Source organism: Setaria viridis, chromosome 9 (genome assembly GCF_005286985.2).
Source record: "Setaria viridis chromosome 9, Setaria_viridis_v4.0, whole genome shotgun sequence".
Classification (NCBI taxonomy): domain Eukaryota; kingdom Viridiplantae; phylum Streptophyta; class Magnoliopsida; order Poales; family Poaceae; genus Setaria; species Setaria viridis.
Genome location: NC_048271.2, coordinates 15,412,694 through 15,434,842, shown reverse-complemented (window position 1 = coordinate 15,434,842; position 22,149 = coordinate 15,412,694). Strand labels below are relative to the sequence as shown.

Here is a 22,149-nt window from a genome sequence, read left to right as displayed (position 1 = left end):
CGGTTGCTCCTTTATGAGGAGGACTGGCTCGCTAGGCTCAAGATCCGCGAGTCCGAGGGAAAAGGCGGCGGGAGCAGTTCCAGCAGTGGGAGCGGCGCCGGTGGCAAGAAGCGCGGCGGCCGCGGACGCGGCCGTGGCTGTGGCAACTCCACCTCACGCGATGGCAACCGGGGCGAGTCCGACCCAGCACCGGCCAGCAACTGCGAGCAATGCAAGCGGCAAATACGGCCATTGGGCCAAAGATTGCCGCAGCAAGCCCAGGGCGGAGGTCCACGTCGCGCAAGCTGAGCAGGATGTCGAGCCCACCCTGCTGATGGCCCACGACACTCTCTTCCCCAACACTACGGCTCCTCCACACACCGCCACGGCCGCCGCCCCACTGCTGTTCGAGCAACGGCCCCTATGCATCGTAGAGGCGAAGGCAGCAGCTTGATGGCGACTCGGAGCGCGACGATAGCCTTTGGTACCTCGACAGCGGGGCGACAAATCACATGTCCGGCTGCAGCAACGCCTTCATCGACATCGACACGGCGATTCGCGGCACTGTCAAGTTCGGCGACGGCTTGGAGGTCGCCATCGAGGGGTCCGGCACCGTGCTGTTTGAGGGGAAGACCGGAGAGCACCTCCCCATCACGGGGGTGTATTTCATCCCGAGGCTGACCACCAACATTATCAGCCTCGGCCAACTCGACGAAGGAGGCTGCGACGTCCACACCAACAAAGGTGTTCTTCGGATCCGCGACAACCAGGGCCGGCTAATCGTGCGAGTCAAGCGCTCGCCGAATCGGCTGTACCAGCTGCGGGTGAAGATTGCGCGGCCACTCTGCCTGGCTACGCATGCCACCAACAGCACGTGGCTCTGCCATGAGCGCTACGGTCATCTCCACTTCGATGCCCTGTGCAAGCTCGAGCAACGAGGGATGGTTCATGGATTGCCGTACATCGATCGTGTGCACCAACTCTGTGCCGACTGCGTCACCACCAAGCTCAAGAGGACCCCGTTCCCATCGCAGGCGAAGCGGCGGGCGGACGGACTGCTGGATCTGGTCCATGGCGACTTGTGCGGTCCCATCACACCGGTGACTCCCGGTGGTAAGCAGTATTTCCTTCTGCTGGTTGATGACAAGAGCAGGTACATGTGGGTGGCACTACTCACCGCCAAGAGCGACACTCTCACTGCCGTGAAGAAGTTCCAGGCACGAGTGGAGGTGGAGACAGGTCGGCGTCTGCGTGTTCTGCGAACGGACAATGGGGGTGAGTTCACCTCCGTCACGTTCGAGACCTACTGCTCCGAGCGCGACATTGAACAGCAGCACACCGCGCCGTATACGCCGCAACAAAACGACGTCATGGAGCGAAGGAATCAGACAGTTGTCGCCACCGCGCGCAGCCTCCTGAAGAGCAGGAACATGCCGGCGATATTTTGGGGAGAAGCTGTAGCCACCACCATCTACTTGCTGAACAGGGCACCCACCAAGGCCGTCGACGGCATGACGCCGCACGAGGCCTGGCATGGCCGCCGTCTCGACGTCCACTACCTGCGCACGTTTGGTTGCGTCGCTTACATCAAGGTGACGAAGCCAAACCTGAAGAAGCTGGATGACCGCAGCACGCCGATGATTTTCATCGTTTATGAGCCGGGCACCAAGGCGTGGCGCTTCTACGACCCGACGTCGCAGCGTGCCGTCGTGTCCAGAGACGCGGTCTTCAACGAGCCGGCATCCTGGACTTGGAAGGACGAGGACCTGAGCACCGGCTTGAACTTCGTCATTGAGTACCGCGACGTTGATATTGCAGCTGCCTCGCCTGAACCCGCAACGCCACCAACGACATCGCCACCAATAGCAAGTACACGCACACCAGCTCCGACAGCGCCGCCACTACCCCTGGCCGAGTTCGTTTCTCCACCACCTGACACGGAGAAGTACCTGGACGCCGACAACGACGATGACATCGAGCCGCGATATTGCACCATCGACAACATCATCGGAGCCACGACAACACCGGGCTATGCCACACGGTAGGTAGCTTCTGAGCTCCATCTGCAGGTTGAGGAGGAGCCGGCCTCTTCGTCGAGGCCGAGAAGCACCCATCCTAGCAGCGCGCCATGCTAGAGGAGATGGACTCCATTGAGAGCAACAAGACGTGGTAGCTGACACCCCTTCTGCCCGGACACCGACCGATCGGGCTGAAGTGGGTTTACAAGGCGAAGAAGAACGCTGCCAGCGAGGTCGTCAAACACAAGGCGCGGCTCGTGGCAAAGGGCTACGTCCAGCAGCCGGGTGGGGACTTCGATGAGGTGTTCACGCCCGTGGCCCGCATCGAATCAGTGCGACTCCTGCTCGCGCTTGCTGCCCAGGAGGGGTGGCCGGTGCACCACATGGATGTGAAGTCCGCGTTTTTAAACGGGGAGCTGGTTGAGGAGGTGTACGTTCGCCAACCTCCCGGTTTCACCGTCGCCGGCCATGAAGACATGGTACTGCGCCTGGACAAGGCACTTTACGGACTCCGTCAAGCACCACGTGCGTGGAACGCGAAACCTGATGAGATGCTGGTGGCGCTCGGCTTCAGCCACAGCGCGTCGAAGCACGCCGTCTACGCTCGCGGTGTGGGCACTTCTCGGCTACTGGTGGGGGTCTACGTGGATGACCTCATCATCACCGGGAACGATGCCACTGAGATCGCCAAGTTCAAGCAGCAGATGTGCTCCAGGTTCAAAATGAGCGACCTTGGCTTGCTTTGTTTTTACTTGGGTATTGAAGTGCAGCAGGCAGGCGACGGCATCAGGCTCTCTCAAGCGGCTTATGCGCGCAAGATTCTGGAACGCGCGGGCACGGGGTCCTGCAACCCGTGCCACACTCCAATGGAGCCCCGCCTGAAGCTGTCGACGGCAAGCACGGCCACGCTGGTGGACGCCACTGAGTACCGGGGACTAGTTGGTTGTCTTCGGTATCTGGTGCATACAAGACCGGACATCACCTTCGCCGTCGGCTACGTGAGCTGCTTCATGGAGCGGCCCACCTCCGAGCACCTCAACACAGTGAAGCGAATCCTAAGGTACATCGCTGGCACAATGGACTATGGATGCCATTACAAGCATGGTGGCCAAGAGCCAAAATTGTTGGGGTACAGCGACGCCGACATGGGCGGCGATGTTGATACAAGAAAGAGTACAACTGGTGTGTTGTTCTTCTATGGTTCCTGTCCAGTGAGTTGGCATTCTCAGAAGCAAAAGGTCATCGCGTTATCTTCCTGCGAAGCTGAGTATATTGCAGGGACAACGGCAGCCTGTCAAGGAGTTTGGCTGGCGCAGCTGCTTGCAGAGCTAAACAGCAAGCGGCGCGCTGCTTTCATTCTCAAGATGGACAACCAATCGGCTATTGCACTCAGTAAGAATCCCGTATTCCATGATCGTAGTAAATATATTGATGTGAGATTTCACTTTATCCGGGAATGTGTTAGAGATGGGAAGCTGGACATTGAGCACGTCCGCACCGAGGAGCAGCTTGCTGACATTCTGACGAAGCCGTTGGCGCGTGATCATTTCTATGTACTACGTGTGAAGCTGGGCGTCGGCAAGATCAGTAAGGAGCTTCAGGATTAGGGGGTGAAATGTGGTCAAGCTAGTAATCCTGAGTTCTCGCTCATCTGTTAGTTGTTAATTTCTACTCTAGCTATTTGTTGCATCAGTTAGTTTCTGTTAGCTAGAGTTTTGGGCTCGGCTTGGATTTCATCCTCCCGAGCGCGTCATGTGCATCGTGTGCATGTTGTGCGGCATGATCTGCATGTGGGATGGCACATGCGCCTGGATCATGCCGGGCATAACGGAGGGCACGAGCAGAGCTCGGCCACTCCTTCCTGAATAAGCATTGTACAAATACATTCGCAATACATACAGAAAAGCTGCAACAGTTTAGCGCAGCACAAAAAACACTTCCTTGTGTTCATCTCTGTCCAACAGAGCTCGTCGGAGAGAATTTCGGCTAACACAGGACGGCTGGTCGCAGGCCTCGCACGTTCGCGTCCTACGGCTTGGGGTACTGCTCCGTGACCAACGAGCACAGAGCAGTGCGCATGTATTGCCTCGACGTCGATGAGCCACGGAGCACCACCACGGTCTGTGAGGTCTTCACACTCGACAAGTCCACCCACTAAAGGTCGGCTGCCACCGAGCCGCACGCATGCCGCCTCCGGGTTAGAGGCAGCTAGGGAAGCTGTGCTCTACAATGGGAACCTGCACTGAGGTCTCATTGGATCGCCCCGCTTGCGATGAATCCCGATGGTAAGAAGAAGAAGGTGATGTTTGGCACAAGATCTTGCAAAGTGTTTATCGTGGACCCTAGCGACGGCATCCCGACGATTGCATTCTCACTAGACGGTGTGCAGCGCGATGGCCAATTCCCTACCATGGGGTTGTTTGAAGAGAGCCACATGTCGGTGGGCTGCGCAAGCGACGAGATCATCCTGCTGTCGTCGCCGTCTGCAGAGGCTTGGTGCAACGTCCTCTCACGGCTTCCGGCACGCACGGTTGGACGGTTCAACCAGGTTCGCAAGGACTGGCGCGCCATGATCAAGAATGAGTGCTTCATTGACTCACATCTACATCAGGCGAACCAAAGTAAGAGCCCCCAAGTCATGTTCACCGTACCGACGGCAAGCCCCACATTTTCAAATCCTGCTTGGAGAATTTGATCATCTGTTCGAAATCCTGCCATGGGCTCAACACAGGAAGCTTCATATGCTATGACTTTGTGTGCAATCCTCTCACCGATTACTACAAGGGCCTTCCATTGGGCGACAATAGAGAGTTGGGGGAACTTCCGTGTACACTGTACAGTGACATTGCGAGGAGGTCGTCGGACCGGCGGCGGCGGTGGCGGTGACGACGCCATGTTCACTGGCCGCTTCGAGCTTGGGTATGATATGGAGATGGGCACGCATGTCTTGGTGCGCATCGCATACAAGGAAAGGAACTTACGACACGGGATTATGAATTGGAGTGCGAGATCCGGAACATCGAGGACATTATCTGGGAGGAGTTGGACCCTCCGCAGAGACCAATTGCTGACACGCCTCCTGCCTACGCAAACGGCAAGCTCTACTGGATAGCTGATGGTAAGCTCAGGCATCACAGATCGTCGTCGTCGTCAGGTCATGAAATCATCGCACTAGATGTTAGCGCCCGCAAGTTCGAGCTCTTGAAAGGGCCACCGCGCATGCACGAGGACAGCGATTAGTGCGTGTCCGTCGTTGAGCTGGGCAAGTTTGCATGGCGTGCTCACACCTGCGCAAGGGCACCCTGGGGATACGGGCAATGAAAGACGATGGTTGTTGGACCATGGAGTGTTGTATAGAGTTTGGGAGGCTCTCACCGGAGTACTCCTCGTTAGTTTTAATATCATCCAACTCGGTCCAACGACTGATTCGGACTCGATCGTGCTTTGATCGGGAGCGCCCAACCAAACATGGTTGGCGGGTCCCCATCGCGCAGCACTATAAAAAGAGAAGGTGGGAGCTGGGAGCACGCATGCCAAGGTTCGTCATGCCCACCGAACCCACCTAACATAACCCTAGACCCTAAACCGATCGATCTAGCGTTGTAAGCGGCGAGAAGCACCACCACCGCCTCACCGTGTCGCCGCCGCTCACACTCAATTGCCGACGCTGCCGTCACCACCATGGCAAGCTCGTCCTCCAAGCCCGATGGTCGGTGACCCTACTCTCTCCCACTCTCTCTCTCTCCCCCCCTCTTTCGATTGTTCTTATTTAGACCTAAGATATTTTTTTAGCCTAAAGATCAAGTCGTCTATCCGCTAGATTCACACCTAGAGATCCTAGAAATTTATCAATGGTATCAGAGCTCAAGCATATGGACATGGAGCTCAAAGATGAGTTTGTAGTCCATTTGATCTTTGCCTCCCTACCCAAGGAATTTGAGGCCTTTGTTGTTAATTACAACTCACAACCAGACAAGTGGGACATTGAAAAACTTATTGCCATGTGTGTGCAAGAAGAGTAAAGAATTAAGGGCTCATGTGGTAATTCTATCAACTATGTCAGGCAAAATAAGAAGATGAATTATCATAATAATAATTCTAAGCCATAAGGGAAACCTCAGTGGGACAATACCTCTTCTTCTAAGGCACATGGAAAGGATCCATAAATGATCACCATCAGAGATTACAAGTGGTGCAAGAAGAAGGGACACTATCAGAAGGATTGTGTGGATTTCCTGAAGCATCTGTGTAAGAAAAGTGAGGACCTTATTACATTCGTAGATGAGTCCTTGTATTGTATTTAAGTTATGCAAAATCTACTTGGTGGATTCATTCAGGTGCAATTATTCATGTTGCAAATTCATTATAGGATTCCATACGACAAGGACCCTGCAAACAGGAGAAAGAAGCATTAAGATAGCAAATGGCATCGAGGCTGAAGTCGAAGCCATTGGAGAACTCCCGTTAGAATTAGTTGATGGTTTTGTATTTCATCTACGAGATGTTCTCGATATACCCTCTTTGCGAAGAAATTTAGTAAGTGTCTCACGCTTGGACAGTGATGGTTTTGCTTGTCACTTTGGTGATGGATAATGTAAGATTAAGTTTAATAACAAGTGTGTTGGTCTTGCATTCAGACAACATGAGTTTTATTTGCTATCACTTTGTGAGAATGTGAATGTTGTAAGCGCTGAGAATGTGAATGCCTCCTCATCTAATGTAATAAATAAGCGGAAAAGAATTGATGATATAACTTCAAAATTATGGCACTGTCATTTATGCCATATTTCGAGGGGGAGAATTGAACGATTAATTAAGGAATCAATTCTTCCGCCCTTAGAATTTTCAGATTTAGAGCAATGCATCGATTGCATTAAGGGAAAGTATGTTAAGAAAATTAAGAAAAACACCAAACGAAGCGTAGGAATTTTAGAAATAATTCACACAGACATCTGTGGATGGTTATGATTAATATATAACATTCACATATGATTATTCACGTTGTGGCTATATTTATCCAATTAACGAATGATCAGAAGCGTTGGATAAATTTAAGATATTTAAGGCTGAAGTAGAAAATCAGCATAATTTAAAGATTGAGATAGTAAGATCCGACCGCGGAGAGGAGTACTATGGTCGACATACCCCATATGGCCAAGTTCCTGAACCTTTTACAAGGTTCTTGCAGAAAAATAGCATAGTTACCCATTACTCTACACCGGGTGAGCCTCAACAGAACGGAGTAGTTAAAAGACGCAATCATACCTTAATGGATATGGTGAGAAGTATGATAAGTTACTCCACTTTACCGATTAATTTGTGGATGAAGGCATTAAAAACCGCCATTCACATTCTTAATCGGGTTCCTAATAAGTTGGTATCTAAAACACCATATGAGTTGTCGACTAGAAGAGAGCCCTCACTGAACTATTTGCGTGTGTGGGGCTGTCCGACTGAGGCTAAAATATTTAACCCAAATATTGGGAAACTAGATCCTAGGGCAGTCAGTTGCAATTTCATTGGCTATCTAGATAAGTCAAAAGGTTATCGTTTCTACTGTCCTGACAGACATACTAAGTTTGTAGAAACAAAACACGCTATTTTTTTTGGAGGATGAGATGAGGGGGAGCACGGTACACCGAGAAATTAGCCTTGAGAAGAAGTGGGTATACGTACCCACTCCGATGATTCAAGAACCGTTTTTCTCGATACTTGTTGCTGCTGCACCGACAGTGCAGGACACTATGGTAACATCACATGTTGTTAGTTCTCCCATCGTAACAACAAATGATATGAGGAACCTGTCCTTCAGGATCCTATAGAACCTATTGTCACACATGAGGAAGAGCTGCAACAGCCCCATATGGAAGATGCGCCAAATGTTGAGGCCCCCCAGAAAGTCCAAAGAGTTAGAAAGCCAGCTATTCCTGATAACTACAAAGTCTATGTTAGCGAAGAAGTTCAAATGGAGGGAAATCCTACCTCGTTTGAAGAATCCATGAGAAGCGCTCACTCATCAAAATGGCTTGAAGCCATGGAAAATGAAATGAGATCTATGAGTAGCAATAAAGTCTGGGATTTATAAGAAATTCCTAAAGGAGCCAAGATAGTAGGCTGTAAATGGGTCTACAAAACAAAATGTGACTCCAAAAGAAATGTTGAAAGATATAATGCGCAACTTGTGGCAAAAGGCTTCACACAGAGAGAAAGAAAATAGATTATAATGAGACATTTTCTCTAGTCTCATGTAAGGATTCTTTTACAATCATAATGGTTTTAGTGGCGCACTATAACTTAGAATTACATCAGATGGATGTAAAGATGATATTTCTCAATGGGGATTTGAATGAAAATGTTTATATGGCACAACCCAAAGGTTTTGTCATGGAAGGAAAAGAATGTATGGGATGCCGCGCGAAGAAATCTATTTACGGATTAAAACAAGCCTTGAGATAGTGGTATTTGAAGTTTGATGAAACAATAAGAAAATTTGAGTTTAGTAAGAATAAGGAGGACAATTACATTTATGCAAAGTTCAAGAATGGAAAATTCATTTTCCTCATCCTGTATGTAGATGATATCTTACTCACTAGTAGTGATGTTAATCTGCTATTGGAGACGAAGAAGTTTTTTCCTCGAATTTTGATACGAAAGATCTCGGTGAAGCATCGTTCGTTTTAGGAATTGAAATTCACCGAGATAGAAGAAAGGGGTTTTAGGATTATCGCAAAAGGTATAATTGGAAAAGATTTTAAAAAAATATAGTATGCATGCGAGTAAGCCTACGTCTGCTCCCATAGTCAAGAGCGATAGACTTGGGAAATTTCAGTGTCCCAAAAACCAATATGAGATCGATCAAATGAAAGTGGTTTCATATGCTTCAGCTGTCGGAAGCTTAATGCATGCTCAAGTATGTACACGCGTTGACTTAGCTTCTGTGACCGGGATACTTGGCATATATCAGGATAATTGAGGAATAGATTAATTGAGAATGGTAAACAACGCTTTGCGTTATACGCAAGGCACGAAAGGTCTCATGTTAACGTATAGAAGAACTGATTCCCTGGAAATAGAAGGGCTCTCAGATTTCAGATTTCGCGGGAGATGTAGATGATAGAAAGTCCACATCAGGTTATGTATTCACTCTCGCAAGTGGAGCCATATCGTGGAAAAGCTCCAAGCAAACCGTCATTGCATCGTCCACGATGTATGTCGAGTTTGTAGCATGTTATGAGGCCACAGGACAGGCAAAATGGCTTAAGAAATTTGTACACAAGTTGAAAGTGGTAGACAACATTGGCCACTCAAGATGTACTGGGACAATGAGCCAGCAGTTTTTATGCTCACAACAATAAGTCAAGTGGTGCTGCCAAAACACATTGACATCAAGTTTTTTGTTGTGAAAAATAAAATTCAGAATCATACCATTAGTCTAGAGCATATAAGAAAAAGGAAATGCTCGCGGATCCACTCATGAAAGGTTTACCGCCCAATGTGATCAGAGAACACTTAGCCGACATGGGTTTACGGGAAAGACTATGATCCCTGGATACTAAGGGCCCAGAATAAGTTAAGAATCTATTTCAAAATAGAAAGATGTATTGTAGCTATTGAATCTAGTAGTACGTAACCGACTATTATTGCGAGGCATGCTCTATACACTGATATGTGATGAAATGGGTGCTAAGTTAAGTATTCTAAGTTTGAGACTAAGTTTAAGTATAAGATGAGATAAGGGGGAGAATGTTAGTTTTGATCTCATCCGACTCGGTTCAATGACCGAGTCGGACTCCTTGATCGCGTCCTGATCGGGGGCCCCCAACCAAACATGGTTGGCAGGCTCCCGTCGCGCAGCGCTATAAAAAGAGAACGGGGGCGGGGGCACGCACGTCAAGGTTCGCCGTGCCCACCAAACCCACATGACATAACCCTAGACCCTAGACCGATCAATCTAGCACTATAAGTGGCGGGAAGCACCACCACCGCCTCACGGCGCCACCGCTGCCCACACTCAACCGCCGACGCCGCTGTCACCGCCATGGCAAGCTCGTCCTCCAAGCCTGATGGTCGGTGACCCTACTGTCTCTCTCTCCCTCTCGGTTGTTCTTATTTAGACCTAAGACATTGTTTATAGCCTAAAGATCAAGTCGTTTACCCGCTAGATTCACACCTAAAGATCCTAGAAATCTATCACTCCTCGAAGCTCATGACCCAATAGCCGTAGACTCGAGAGATGGAAGGATCTTGCTAAGCACGGGAAAGGCGTTGGGCTACTACGATCCTAAGACAGCCACGATGCAAAATGTTTACAGTTTAGGGAAGCACATTAAAAACAAGAAGTTTGTGCCCGGCCATTCTGTTCCAAGAAAGCCTGATCAATCCATGCGACCAGGTCCTTTAGAATGATTGACCAGCCTTTCTTGGAAAAGTACTACACGAGTAGCTGGGGCTCGAAACTTTTATGTGTAATATAGTAGTTACAAGACAACTCTTCTTTCTTGGTGCTTTCTTCGTTGTGTCTTAACATATTACTTAGAATGTTGTGTAGTACGCACAGCTACAAAAGGACAAGGCACTCACTGAGCTCTCATTGAGATTGTTGTTACAGAACAGTCGACATGAAACGAAATCGAACTTAAAGCCACGGATGTAGCACAACCATCTTGTTAGATGATTGGACTGTCGGAGGGGTACACACAGGCCAGAGTTCTTGTTTGGTGCATGGTTACCAAAATCTTGATTCTATCATTAATTTTACAACTTTACAATCAAAGTCAGAGGCTTGATTGTACTTTCTAGTTAATAGAATCGACTTGTTGCTATTCCTATCCTAATTAAACACACCCGATTCAGTTCCATCTATGATTTTAGGAGTCTTAGGTCCCGTTTGGTAGGGCTTCTCAAGCTTCTCCCGAAACCCTGCCAAATGGATGAAATCAAAACGGCTTTGTCCAATAAGCCCCACGATTTAGGGTGAGATGAGCTAGGAGAGAGAGGAGGAGCTAAAAAAACTGCCTACCCGCAGCTCCTCCTCCTCCTCGTTTCCCACTTGCCCTTGTGAGGAGGGCCCGCGGGTGGAGCTCGAGTGGAGGCGGCCATCGAGGACTGTAGGAGGCGTGACAGGAGGCGGGGGTGGGCCGGCTACGGGAGGCGTGGCAGCGCAGCGGCGGAAGGTCGGGAGCCGGAGGTGGGCGACGGAACTGGAGATGATCGGAGGTGGAGGCGGCTGACGAGGACCACGGGGGCGGCCGGTGGCGGGAGACTGGGAGGCATGGCGACGGGGGCCGAGGGTGAGCCGGTAGTGGGAGGCCGGGAAGAGAATGGGAGCCGGCGGCGGGAGGCCGAGAGCCGAGGTGGCGTCCAGAGTGTGGGAAGAGATTGGATAGGGAAGAGAGAGAATGGGAGAGAAGAAGTTGAGATAATGAAAGAACATTTTGGGAAGGAAGAGAAAAGAAACAAGGAAAATAAATAGGAAGAAAAGAAAAGGAAAAGGAAAGGAAAGGGTATTATGGGTATTTCATCTTCTTTATCCATTTTAAGCTGCATGGAAGAGCTGTTTTGCCAAACGGTTTTCTAACTAGATAAGCCAAAGTCAAAAAAATCGCTCTATCAGAGAAACCACAGCGGGAGCCGTTTCAGTCACAGCCACAGTCGTGCTAAACGAGGTGGCTCTATCACACATTGCACCCAACCAGCATTTAGTTTGAAGCGTTAAGAGCCAAAAGGTAGCTGCCTGGGTTCACTTGTCAGATTTTCACCACTGTCTCATGCTTTTGCGAAACACTGGTTGTTGCCGTTGGATCATTGTAAATAACAAGGGAGACATGAGTCACCCTTGAGATTATTATCTTACAGAGTTCCAGAGACCTGGTGAATGGACAGAACAAGCCTCACGATGCAGGCTGCAGTCATTCAAAAGGATACTTAAATAGGAGAACTAACACATCGATATGAACGAAAACAAGCATAGTTCAATGTTCAAACGTCACACGAAATACATAGTAGCATGACACCACAGTTTCAGTCATACATGCATTTGGTAACAGTGTTATGAACGTAGAAGACACTGCAAAGTGCAAGCCACAAGAGCACCCAACGCCACTGAGGTGTCAAATGTGGCCGTGCATTTTTCAGGGCCCCCCGCTGAGCTTGACCCGCCAGGCGTGCAGCTTCCCGGCGTAGTGCTGCTCGACGTTGAGCGCGCCGGAGAGGTGGACGTCGCACACCGGGCACTTCACGTTCATCTCCCCGGCGAGGTAGGCCACCTTGTTCCGGTGCTTCCGCCCCTTCTCGTGCTGCTTCAGGTGCCACGCCGTCATGCACAGCACGCCGCAGAAGGCGCACGGCACGGTGGGCCTCTTCTTCGCGGCCGGGTGCTTCGGCGGCTTGGGCAGCGCGGACCTTCGCTTGAGTGGTGGGGGCATGGCGCCGCCGGGGCCGGCGCGCGCTGGCGGCGGGGCGGCGGGCGGGGCTAGGGCGCGGCATGCGTTTGGCGCCGGTTGCGGAACCGGAACGTGCCGCGCCCTATGCGCGTCCACCGGCGGCGGGCCGGGGGTGCGGTGGGCGTTAGGTGCCGGTGGTTGCGGCTGGGCAGGCGCCCTCTGCCCTGGTGGCTTGCGCTGGTACTGCTTCGGCGGCGGCTGGCGAACATCCGGGAACCCCGGAGGCGGCGCGGTGGCCGGCCTCTTTGCCCATGGGTGATTCGCTGGTGGAGGCAGAGGAGGAGACGGTGGTGGTTGTACCTGTGGAGCGTCACACAACAGTGATACAAAAATCAGTGGTATTCAAATGCAATTTTTTTTTGAACGAAGTATTCAAATGCAATTTGTAATGAAGGTGAAATGAATTTAGGCATAAAACTTCAAATCGGTACGGTCAATTATTAATTGGCTAAAGATCTGGTAGTCTTGAGAATTAGGATCATTGCAAAGTTATTTTTAGAGGATATATGTAACCAAAAGAATGTGTGCAGTAGTAGGAACAGCAAAATGTGACAGTAGGTAAGTAAGCTGTGACTGAAGCAAGAAAGCAGAAAGGAGGAACTGTAATATTCGATTTGAGAAGTCAGACTCTGTAACAATAAACTACTGTTTACAAATTTAGTGCAATATAATCTTTCTGCGTTATGTTTGTTTAACTGAAAAGTACAGCTGCAGAGGATAATTCTACCAATTTGAACTACTATCATTTGAGCCAAGGCTACTGAACTACTCCCTCCGTTCCAAATTATAAGTCATTCCAACTTTCTTGGAGAGTCAAACATTTTTATGTTTGACTAAAATTATAGAGAAAATCACAAAAGTTTATGGCACCGAATAGATATACTATGAAAATATATTTAATGAACAAACTAATGGTACCTATTTGATATCATGAATGTTAGCACTTTATTGTATAAATTTGGTCAAACTTGAGATGCTTTGACTCTCCAAGAAAGTTGGAATGACTTATAATTTGGAACGGAGGGAGTACCTTTCAGGTTTGGCAGTTTGGCATTAATAGATGATGGTAACAGTCAACAGAGAATGAAGATGAGGCTGTACGCTAAAGGATACAGTTCTAGCTGTGTCAAACTGTGTGTTTTCACGGCTACTGCTATTCAAGTATGGGACGTATGTCACATTGCTACTCAGAGATTAAATCGAAACATGTACGCGAAATTAGAATGAAACAGATGCAGTCCAAAAACAAGAGTTTTCAGTTTCTCTGAAACAACCGCAGAGCTATCTCATCTCATGCATGCCTATTCAAGAAAAATGCTACTACTGCAGAGAAGCTACTCAACCTTTTTTTCTCTGAGGTGACATTAACTGCCATGCTTAGACTTGGCACAAACAAAACCAAATATACAAGCCCAAATGCAAAACTGCATGCTTGAATCCGAACATGACTTCAGAATTCAAACTCACATTCTTCAACAGAAAGGAGGAAGTGATGGATTGTGCCTAACCGGTGGCTCTGGGGGAGGCGGCGGCTGGGCACTGCTGCCAGAGGCGCGCGGGCCCCTCTTCCTGAGCTCGACCATGCGCTGGACGTCCTTCCCGAACTTGTTCCTCAGCTCTTGGTCGCTGAAGGCCAGGCTGGACAACTCATCATCTTCCTCTTTGATCACAGCAGCGGTACCCGGAAACGGCGATGCCATGCTCGTCGGTTGCTCGGTGCACTGACGAGCGATGAAGATCTCTGCAATCTGAAGAAGAGTTCAGTTACAAACAGCAAAATCATCTCGTGAACCAGAAAAAAAAAAGATAGCACCCAGGAATAACACTGCTCTACTCACAGGGCAACTGGGCAAGAACTGCTTTACAGAAGAAAAGGCAGGGCAAGAACAAACAAATCCAAGGTATGTTTATACCATACTGCTCCTGTACTGAGGAAGTGAGGAGTGCCTTTATCCCGCGTTGGTTAGCCTCATGCCTTCTACATGTCAGCGCGATTGTGTTGGGCCCAGCCATAGGCTAGCCAAATCTCCGTTGGGCCCTAGTTGCCCCAGGCCTTGTTTAGTTGACTAATTTGGGAGATGCAAAATTACTGTGCAGCATTGTAGCACACTGTAGCGTTTCATTTGTATTTATGAATTATTGTATAAATATTGACTAATTAGCCTCAAAAGATTCATCTCGCAAAGTACAACAAAATTGTGCAATTAGTTTTTAATTTCATCTACATTTAGTACTCTATGCATGTACTGCAAGTTTGATATAATAGGAAATCTTCTTTTTACATAGTATCAAAGTTGGGAGCTCATCAGCCCAACCTGACTTCTTAGACGTTCAAACCAGGCTCGACGGAGGTCGGCATCGATAGGCAGCTGCGAGTCCTGTCTCGTCCACGGAACGTTCTACCGGCTTCGAGTCGGTTCCGTCCCACTCGGTTTTTATATTCGAAGGAATCCAACGGCTCCACCGTTTGTCTTCCCCCAAATTCCAGTTCCTCTCTCGCCGCCGTCTCGCGAACCGGGGCAGCGCGGAGATGTCGTACCTGCTGCCGCACCTGCACTCTGGGTGGGCGGTGGACCAGGCCATCCTCGCCGAGGAGGAGCGCCTCGTCATCATCCGCTTCGGCCACGACTGGGACGAGACATGCATGCAGGTAACGGCCCCTCGACCGGCTAACCCTAGCTTTCTCTACCGATGCTTGATTTGTGAAATTCGCTTGCGTCTAGTTGCTATTCCTGCCCGTGGATTTGTTTGCGGGTGAATCGTTGGCGTGTGGGTTGATGGTGCGGGTGCGGAGTTCGTGAAGTTGGGGCTAGGATTTGTTGTGGAGATGATGTGGATAGGGTAGGGCGAGGTTTAGCGTAATCTGGCCTAGGAACCTGCTTATTGATACATATGAGTAGTGTCCCAATTTTTGCGAATTTTGCTGCTTAGCAAAGTCGATTAAAGATCCGTTGATGTTGTAATACAGAAGGGGGAAATAGATGACCGGGGATCTCAGGGCAGCAGTACTACTTAGCTTACAAAATATGCTAAAATCGATTTTATTGATGAAATTGTTATCCTTCAGCTGTGCTATTACTAGGAGATATTTTGTTTGTCTGTGGGAAGAGTTTAGTTCCTCGCTACCCCTTAAAATAATAATAAAAAACCTTGTGTTATGTTAGTAGTTTGATAAACTGACATTCCACTTCACCCAAAGTCTGAAGTTCTCAACAAATTTTGCTCAAAAAGAATTGAATTTAGTTGGTACTTAGCTGATGCACGTTTGGTCTCTGAAATTCTGTTGTGTAGTTGCCTTCTACACTTTGTGTGAGTTTCTTCTTGTCTTCTGGAGCTATCTGCCAAAGTGCCAATTGGACATAGACATGGTATGTGATGTTGAATGTGGTCTACTTCGGTCATGAATTTGTAGTTGTGTGGCAACAATGCAGACTTGCTGATAGATTAGAATGGGGGTTTGATATGGTGTCACTTAAGCTGGTTATTACTGATGCCAAAGAGAATTATGAATTGCAGTGATTTTGCTAATTTAGATTCAGTTGCAAAGTTTGAGAAGTTTTGGCTTACTACTAGGTAATGATGTTCTGGGACCTTGGGATAGCACTTCTACTAAGCTGATTTAAATATGAGAACAAACCATCTTACTACTCAAACCCAGCCACTCCCTGGGTTATTCTCCATTGTCACATCCTACAGGGTTGCTCTCTTGAGCCTTCCTATTATCATAGGGTATCTGATCAGTTTGAATTCGAAACAGAAGTGGGAAGTTCAGAGCGTTTCATTTTACAGGAAATTGTCTAATATTTAACTCATGCTAGATTTGAGATTCTCTTCCACATATTGGGATTTTGATGTCATTCAAAAGTAACTAGGTCTTGTATTTGACTTTCTTTTAATGTTTTGGTTGCACTTTGACTTTCTATCATACTTTGGTTCTCAACAATTTGGCACTGCCATATGCTTCTATGACTCTTCCTATATCCAGCATTGTTAATTTCCTTATCCAGCATTATTCTGACTCCATTTTTATCTTATTTATGTTTAGATGGATGAAGTGCTGGCTGCAGTTGCAGAGACTATAAAGAACTTTGCGGTTATCTACCTTGTTGACATCACCGAGGTTCCTGACTTCAACACGATGTACGAGCTGTATGATCCCTCGACCGTGATGTTCTTCTTCCGGAACAAGCACATCATGATTGATCTTGGGACAGGAAACAACAACAAAATCAACTGGGCCTTGAAGGACAAGCAGGAGTTCATTGACATTGTGGAGACTGTGTACAGGGGTGCCCGGAAGGGCCGTGGTCTGGTGATTGCTCCAAAGGACTACTCCACCAAGTACCGTTACTAAAGCCATTTGTGTTGGCTATTGTTGTGTAAGTAATTTCTGGCCTACCATGTTGGCCAAGTTGCAACTCGACTTGGTGACCGACTCCAGGGTTCTGAGTGTTGGTTAACTTCCTTGACATCTAATAAAATTGTAGCTGAGCTGATTGATGGAATATTGAAATTGTCTCCTTGGAATACGAACGCCTGTTTTTGTGTTCCACTCACTCTCCTGCAAGCCAGTCAATCACACTGGTCACCGAAGTTAGGAATTTCATCGGTGACAACTGGCTAAAGGAATTTTATCAAATGATTGGACATCTAGAATATAATTAAGCTCTTATATAATGGCTTGTTCTTAAGGAATTTTACTGGATTTCTCACACAAGGTCAAAGTTCTAAACGAAATTCACTTATGCCTATCATTCTATTCTAGTTCCTCTGACCCTATCGTTTTCTTGATCTCCATCCAAACGTGCATTTCTACAGTATCCAACTTTTATCCCGTTCCATTGAATTTGAGGTGTGCACTCTAATCATGTGTTTTAAGAATCTTCTCTTCGGCCTTTTCGGGACCGAAGAAGAATTTTGGGCTCTAGGAGGCGAGCCCATCGGGTCATCACCATTCACCAGATTTTTTTATTTTTTTATCTTTTTTTTCGATTTTGCAGAAAAAATAATCAATCGAAAAATTTGCAGGAATGGAACGGCGGTAACGTGGCTACCGCCAGTTGAAACGACGGTTCGAGGGTTGCATCACTGCACAGCCTCTTACCACCGTGTGAAACGGCGGTAGCCTGTTACCGCCATTTTGTACGGTAGTATCGGCAGGCTCCAAGGGCCTGGTTTAGCCGGGTTTATTTGGGTGTTGGATGCTATAGCCGGTTGAAACGGCTATAGCTGTTTGAACCGGCTATAACTCTATTTATTTTTTATTAGTTATTTTTCGTGTATTAAAAGTGAAATATATAGTTTCTATGTAACTTCGTAATCTGAGAGAGGTAGAGTGATTGAACGAAATAATTGAAAATGATTTAACTCCCGGTCATTAGATACATAGTTATTTCCAGCAAAGATTAAAACAGATATAAACGAAATTCATGCATAACATACGAACAACAACGACTCTAGGGTGAACAATTAATTATAGATTGCAGTGGCATGTGCGGCACGGATGCTATCCTAAACCAATGTCGTTGATAAACCTAGCATGCTTTAAGTAATTGAAATAGTCGGGGAAAGAGCCATGTCTACTTCCTAGTAGAACTGACTCTGCGAGAACTGTGACAGTCCAGCTCCATAGTAGCCAGCACCCCCAGAGGATGGCGAAGACGGGGGCGATCCTTGTGGTGGTGGTAGGGGCACTTGCACCATGAATCGCTACAAATCAAGTCACCTGCGATGTTAACCGCCCAAAGATTTGCATCAACTTTGGATTGAAGATCCTCGATCTTACGCTCCAGGTCAAAGATCTTGCACTTGAGGTAGTGTATGTACTCTTGGGTTGGCTCAGAAAGTGGTGGATCGACCCATTTGACATAGCGTCAGTTTCCTTCATCGAGATAATATTGAACGTGATGTTAGTTTGTAGCACGAGAAGCTTAGAAAGACTAATGAAGTAATAACTTGACTCACCAAGCCATACGGGCATCAAAAGAAACCGCGGCTTCCATTACCGTAGCCATCATAGAGCTGGATGACACAGGCCACGCCATGATGACACATTGGCCATGCATCCTGATGTCATAAGGCCTAAGGGAGTTTGGAGGGGCGTAGTTAGCCCTGTCCTCCAGAGGGAACTCGTCGAGGGGTGCCTCATACTCCGTTGGGCCAAAAGAACCTGGCCAAGTAATGGTGGGAATAGGAGCACCCCCTCCTCCTCCCCTCCTCCTCCCCTCATCCCACGACCTCTCCCTCTTACGGATGCCATAGTTCTTACTCATGCTCAGTGGCGTGGAAGGATATGGGAGAGGGGGGTCCAATATAAGGAGTGCTGAGATGGAGATGCACTGTGCCCCCATGTGCTCGGTACCCTGTCGTGTTCAATCATCCTGAGAAATGGTACATATAAGCTTCGCAGGTGCAGGGACGTAGGGGTTAGTGTGGAGTCCCATCCGCCTGATAAGGCTTCACGTTCAGGGTCCTTGCAGTCTATAGTGTAGGCTTTTCAGTGAGGGTTCATGTCAACAGTGGCTATTTCAATACAGTACTGCCGCAGAGTAGTGTAATGGGAATAGTGTGGAATCTCAGTACTCGAAGCATGAAGATGAAATGTTATAACAGTACAAGCAACAGTACAATGGCATCCGAGGCACCCAACATGACAAACCTAAAGAGCACCTTCCCTAGGATAAAATGCATTAGGTAATGTAAATCGGTGGAGGACAAATAATGGTCTATTGGGTGAATCGAGGAAGTTTCCCCTTCCCGCTGTTTTGGAGGAACATTCTGCCTCCTGCTTCTTTTGTCATTCTTCTTCCTGGAGGAGCTGCGTCTGACGAGCTTCGAATTCTTCCTCCTGCCGTTTCAGTGCTGCCTCTCGAGCACCTAACTGCTCGCGCCGTCTCTGTAGTTCATCCTTCTTGCCCTTCAAACAGATTTGTTTTTGGCGAACACGTCGTTCTTACTTGAGCCGAGCAGCACGTGCTGCATCTTGAGCCGCTTCCATCCTACCATAGTATTGGGCTTTAGTCTCTAGCACCACTGGGATTATGGGCACCTCCCCTAAAGGCCTATTCTCGATCCATTCCATGAATGTGCATGCCTCCATGTTTATTCCTGATTAGTTCAAGGTACCGGTACGTAGAACACATATTTCAAATATTTACGAACAGACTGACCTTGAAATCATTGTCAATGTCGGGGCACTTGAAGTACCTACACCCTTCTTCCTCCTAGGTATGCGATCCTCCCATACCTGCAACCACGCACGGAAGCCGCGGTGGAATTTGGGGTGCTCATTCCATGGTGGAACCCCATTTCGCTCCTCCCTCCACGACGACATTTCATAGAGGGAGAAGCAACCTCACTGCAAACGGTGGATTCGGGTTGGGAAGTGTTAGTAGTGCGTGTGAACGTTGTCTGAATGTCTCATATATAGAACACTACTGAGATGATTCATGGACCATGTCCATAATGGCAAATGGAAAAGGACATCGATGCACATCGTAGCCTGTACCGGCCTAGCTATCAAAGTCTCTGCACCAGCCTACATAAAGTCGATAACATCGTAGCCTACACTAGCCTACATAAAGTAGTCTGTGAATGAGCACACATCATAGTCCACAGAATCGTACACATGATAGCCTACATCGGCCTACAAAAAATAAAGGAGGTCCTATGCACTAAATGCGTCCTCACTTGAAACGAGACTCATCGCGACCACGACCATGCCTTGCTGCCCGCTGCGCTGCTCTGGTCTGGTACTGGTCGTATGTGAAGGGCTCCGGTGGGGCAACCTCACAAGGCAGACGTCCTGGTGCGGCCGCAGGTGGTGTCGCGAAGTCTTGGGTGGCGCCCTGTGTCAGAGGCACGAGGGCGTCACACAACTGTGAAGGACCTAGCTCGTCAGGGTCGTATTTGAAAATGGAGTCCACCCATGCCGAGCTCGACCTCTGGATCTCCTCCTCAACGAGATCCTCATTGGTCCCTCTGCGGCCTGTGTACCTTGTTATCGAACCAAAAAAATGTTATCGTCAGTTTCGTTCCGTATTTAAAATGGAATAGAAACCATGTATTTATGATGCACTAAGCTCGTGTAGCTCTGTACCCGGTGGAGCTGAAGACAGTCCCGCTGCATGGTAAGCTCAGTAGTACTGCGGAGTTGTGTTACAACATTATAAGTTAGTATGAGGAATTGGACAATATTTGACCAATGAAAAATGACAAAGTAACGAACACGTACCTGTCGGGGTCAAGTACTGCAGAATAATCGACGTGCCGGGGGGAGGGGGCTACCCAACACAATGCTCGTGGAACAGTCAATGGCCCGGGGGTGAGTGCATGTGCCTATGGTGCACAAGAGGGGCCGGGGTACAGCGTACGAATGGGTGCCGGAGAAGATGAACCATGCTTCTGAGTAGGAGCTGGAGAGGACGAACAGGGGTAGGCAGCCCGTGGTGGAAGCACGACGTCTGCGTGACCACCACGATAGTTGATGGCCCTCATGAACCTACTGCAGAGACCCAATGCCCTCCTGTACAATGTCTCGTGGTCTCTCATATTCATGTCGTGGAAGTGCTTGACGTCGTAACTCAATGCCGTCTCTACCTCTGCAATAATGTTGTACTTTTGCCAATGATAGAGTTCAAGTTAGGCACACCACATAACGTAGTTTGAGTAACAAATGATGCGGAAGCTTACCTTGATGTCGAAGTTCACGTCCCTCGAACACGGGTAGGTCTGCATCATAGGTGCGGTCTCCGTCGGTGGCTGCCTCGGAATGTACATGACGCGCACACATGTCCTCGGCAAGAACCACCGCAAGTACACTACGAAAGCATCATCGTCATGTGGCCCGTCCTCGTGCACCACCTCCTCCAAAGCGGCCGCCCACATCTTGATCCACGGAACCATCCTCGGACCCCACAGGGTCATAGGCCCACCACCACCCTGACGGGTCCACTTAACATAAGCATTGTGCAACGGGTTAGGGCAACGAAAAATCTTTATTACAAGGAGAATGATTGGATGGGGTGTACCTGTGAACGGCGTCCGGGACAACATGAGTAACAGGGACTAGGGACTGCTGGTACCGGCCGAACTGCCTCATCACATGGTGCACCGCGTATTCCTCGACGTGGATGTCGTACACCAGTGGCTTCGTCATCATCCAGTACTCCATGTCTCGAAGGCACAACGAAGAGAGCCCATGCGGGGCACGAGCATGCACCTCCGTTGCGGTGTGGGGTCTCCACCTCACGTCAGTGTCGATAAGAGCGTCGAACTGACCGATGAAGTCTAGGTATGACTTCTTCTTCTGCACCCCAACCCACGATCCCTACAATAAATAAATTCATGAAAATGTTCACTAATCGAAACTTGAAAGCATGCATCATATGAATTGAGTAATTGTAGGTGTAGTACCGTACCTTTCTCAAGCACCACAACGACCCCATCGTGGGCCTTTCGGCATCATCGTGGTCGAAAGGCAGCTTTGGGTAGGTGGCCAAGTCAATCTGTGGCTGACCTATCGGGAAGCACTCGTACGACCACAGCTGAAGCAGCAATGGGCAGCCAACAAAGATGGGCTCCATCGAGTTTACCTTGCAACAGCTAATGCAAAGGCCCCTGTAGGTCGCTGCCAATACAGCTGAACCCCAGCTGTGCAGTGGAACCTCGTCGAGCGAGGCCTCTGATATGGCCCTCCTGTAAGGAAGTAG

General features: G+C 48.6%; 2 protein-coding genes across 2 annotated transcripts; one reads left to right on the top strand and one right to left on the bottom strand.

Moving 5' to 3' along the window:
* Window positions 1-12,020: 12,020 nt before the first annotated feature.
* On the bottom strand, window positions 12,021-13,814 carry LOC117835341 (uncharacterized). Its single transcript, XM_072290430.1, has 3 exons — window positions 13,764-13,814; window positions 12,506-12,739; window positions 12,021-12,382 (listed from the first exon to the last, which is right to left on the bottom strand). Exons 1-3 carry the CDS (start codon window positions 13,812-13,814, stop codon window positions 12,128-12,130), a joined length of 540 nt encoding a protein of 179 aa, XP_072146531.1. The 3' UTR covers window positions 12,021-12,127.
* Window positions 13,815-14,850: 1,036 nt separating this feature from the next.
* On the top strand, window positions 14,851-16,968 carry LOC117836081 (thioredoxin-like protein YLS8). The gene is made up of 2 exons (XM_034715441.2): window positions 14,851-15,089; window positions 16,485-16,968. Exons 1-2 carry the CDS (start codon window positions 14,970-14,972, stop codon window positions 16,791-16,793), a joined length of 429 nt encoding a protein of 142 aa, XP_034571332.1. The 5' UTR covers window positions 14,851-14,969; the 3' UTR covers window positions 16,794-16,968.
* The last annotated feature ends 5,181 nt before the right edge of the window (window positions 16,969-22,149 follow it).

Excerpts from the sequence above, each read along its gene's own strand:
- LOC117835341 (XM_072290430.1), bottom strand. The coding sequence starts at position 13,814 with ATGGCAGTTAATGTCACCTCAGAGAAAAAAAGGTTGAGTAGCTTCTCT. Across the intron at positions 12,740-13,763 it reads GGTTGAGTAGCTTCTCTGCA|GTACAACCACCACCGTCTCC; the intron begins GTAGTAGCATTT and ends GACGCTCCACAG. Across the intron at positions 12,383-12,505 it reads ATAGGGCGCGGCACGTTCCG|CCGCCGAAGCACCCGGCCGC; the intron begins GTTCCGCAACCG and ends GCGCTGCCCAAG.
- LOC117836081 (XM_034715441.2), top strand. The coding sequence starts at position 14,970 with ATGTCGTACCTGCTGCCGCACCTGCACTCTGGGTGGGCGGTGGACCAG. Across the intron at positions 15,090-16,484 it reads GGGACGAGACATGCATGCAG|ATGGATGAAGTGCTGGCTGC; the intron begins GTAACGGCCCCT and ends ATTTATGTTTAG.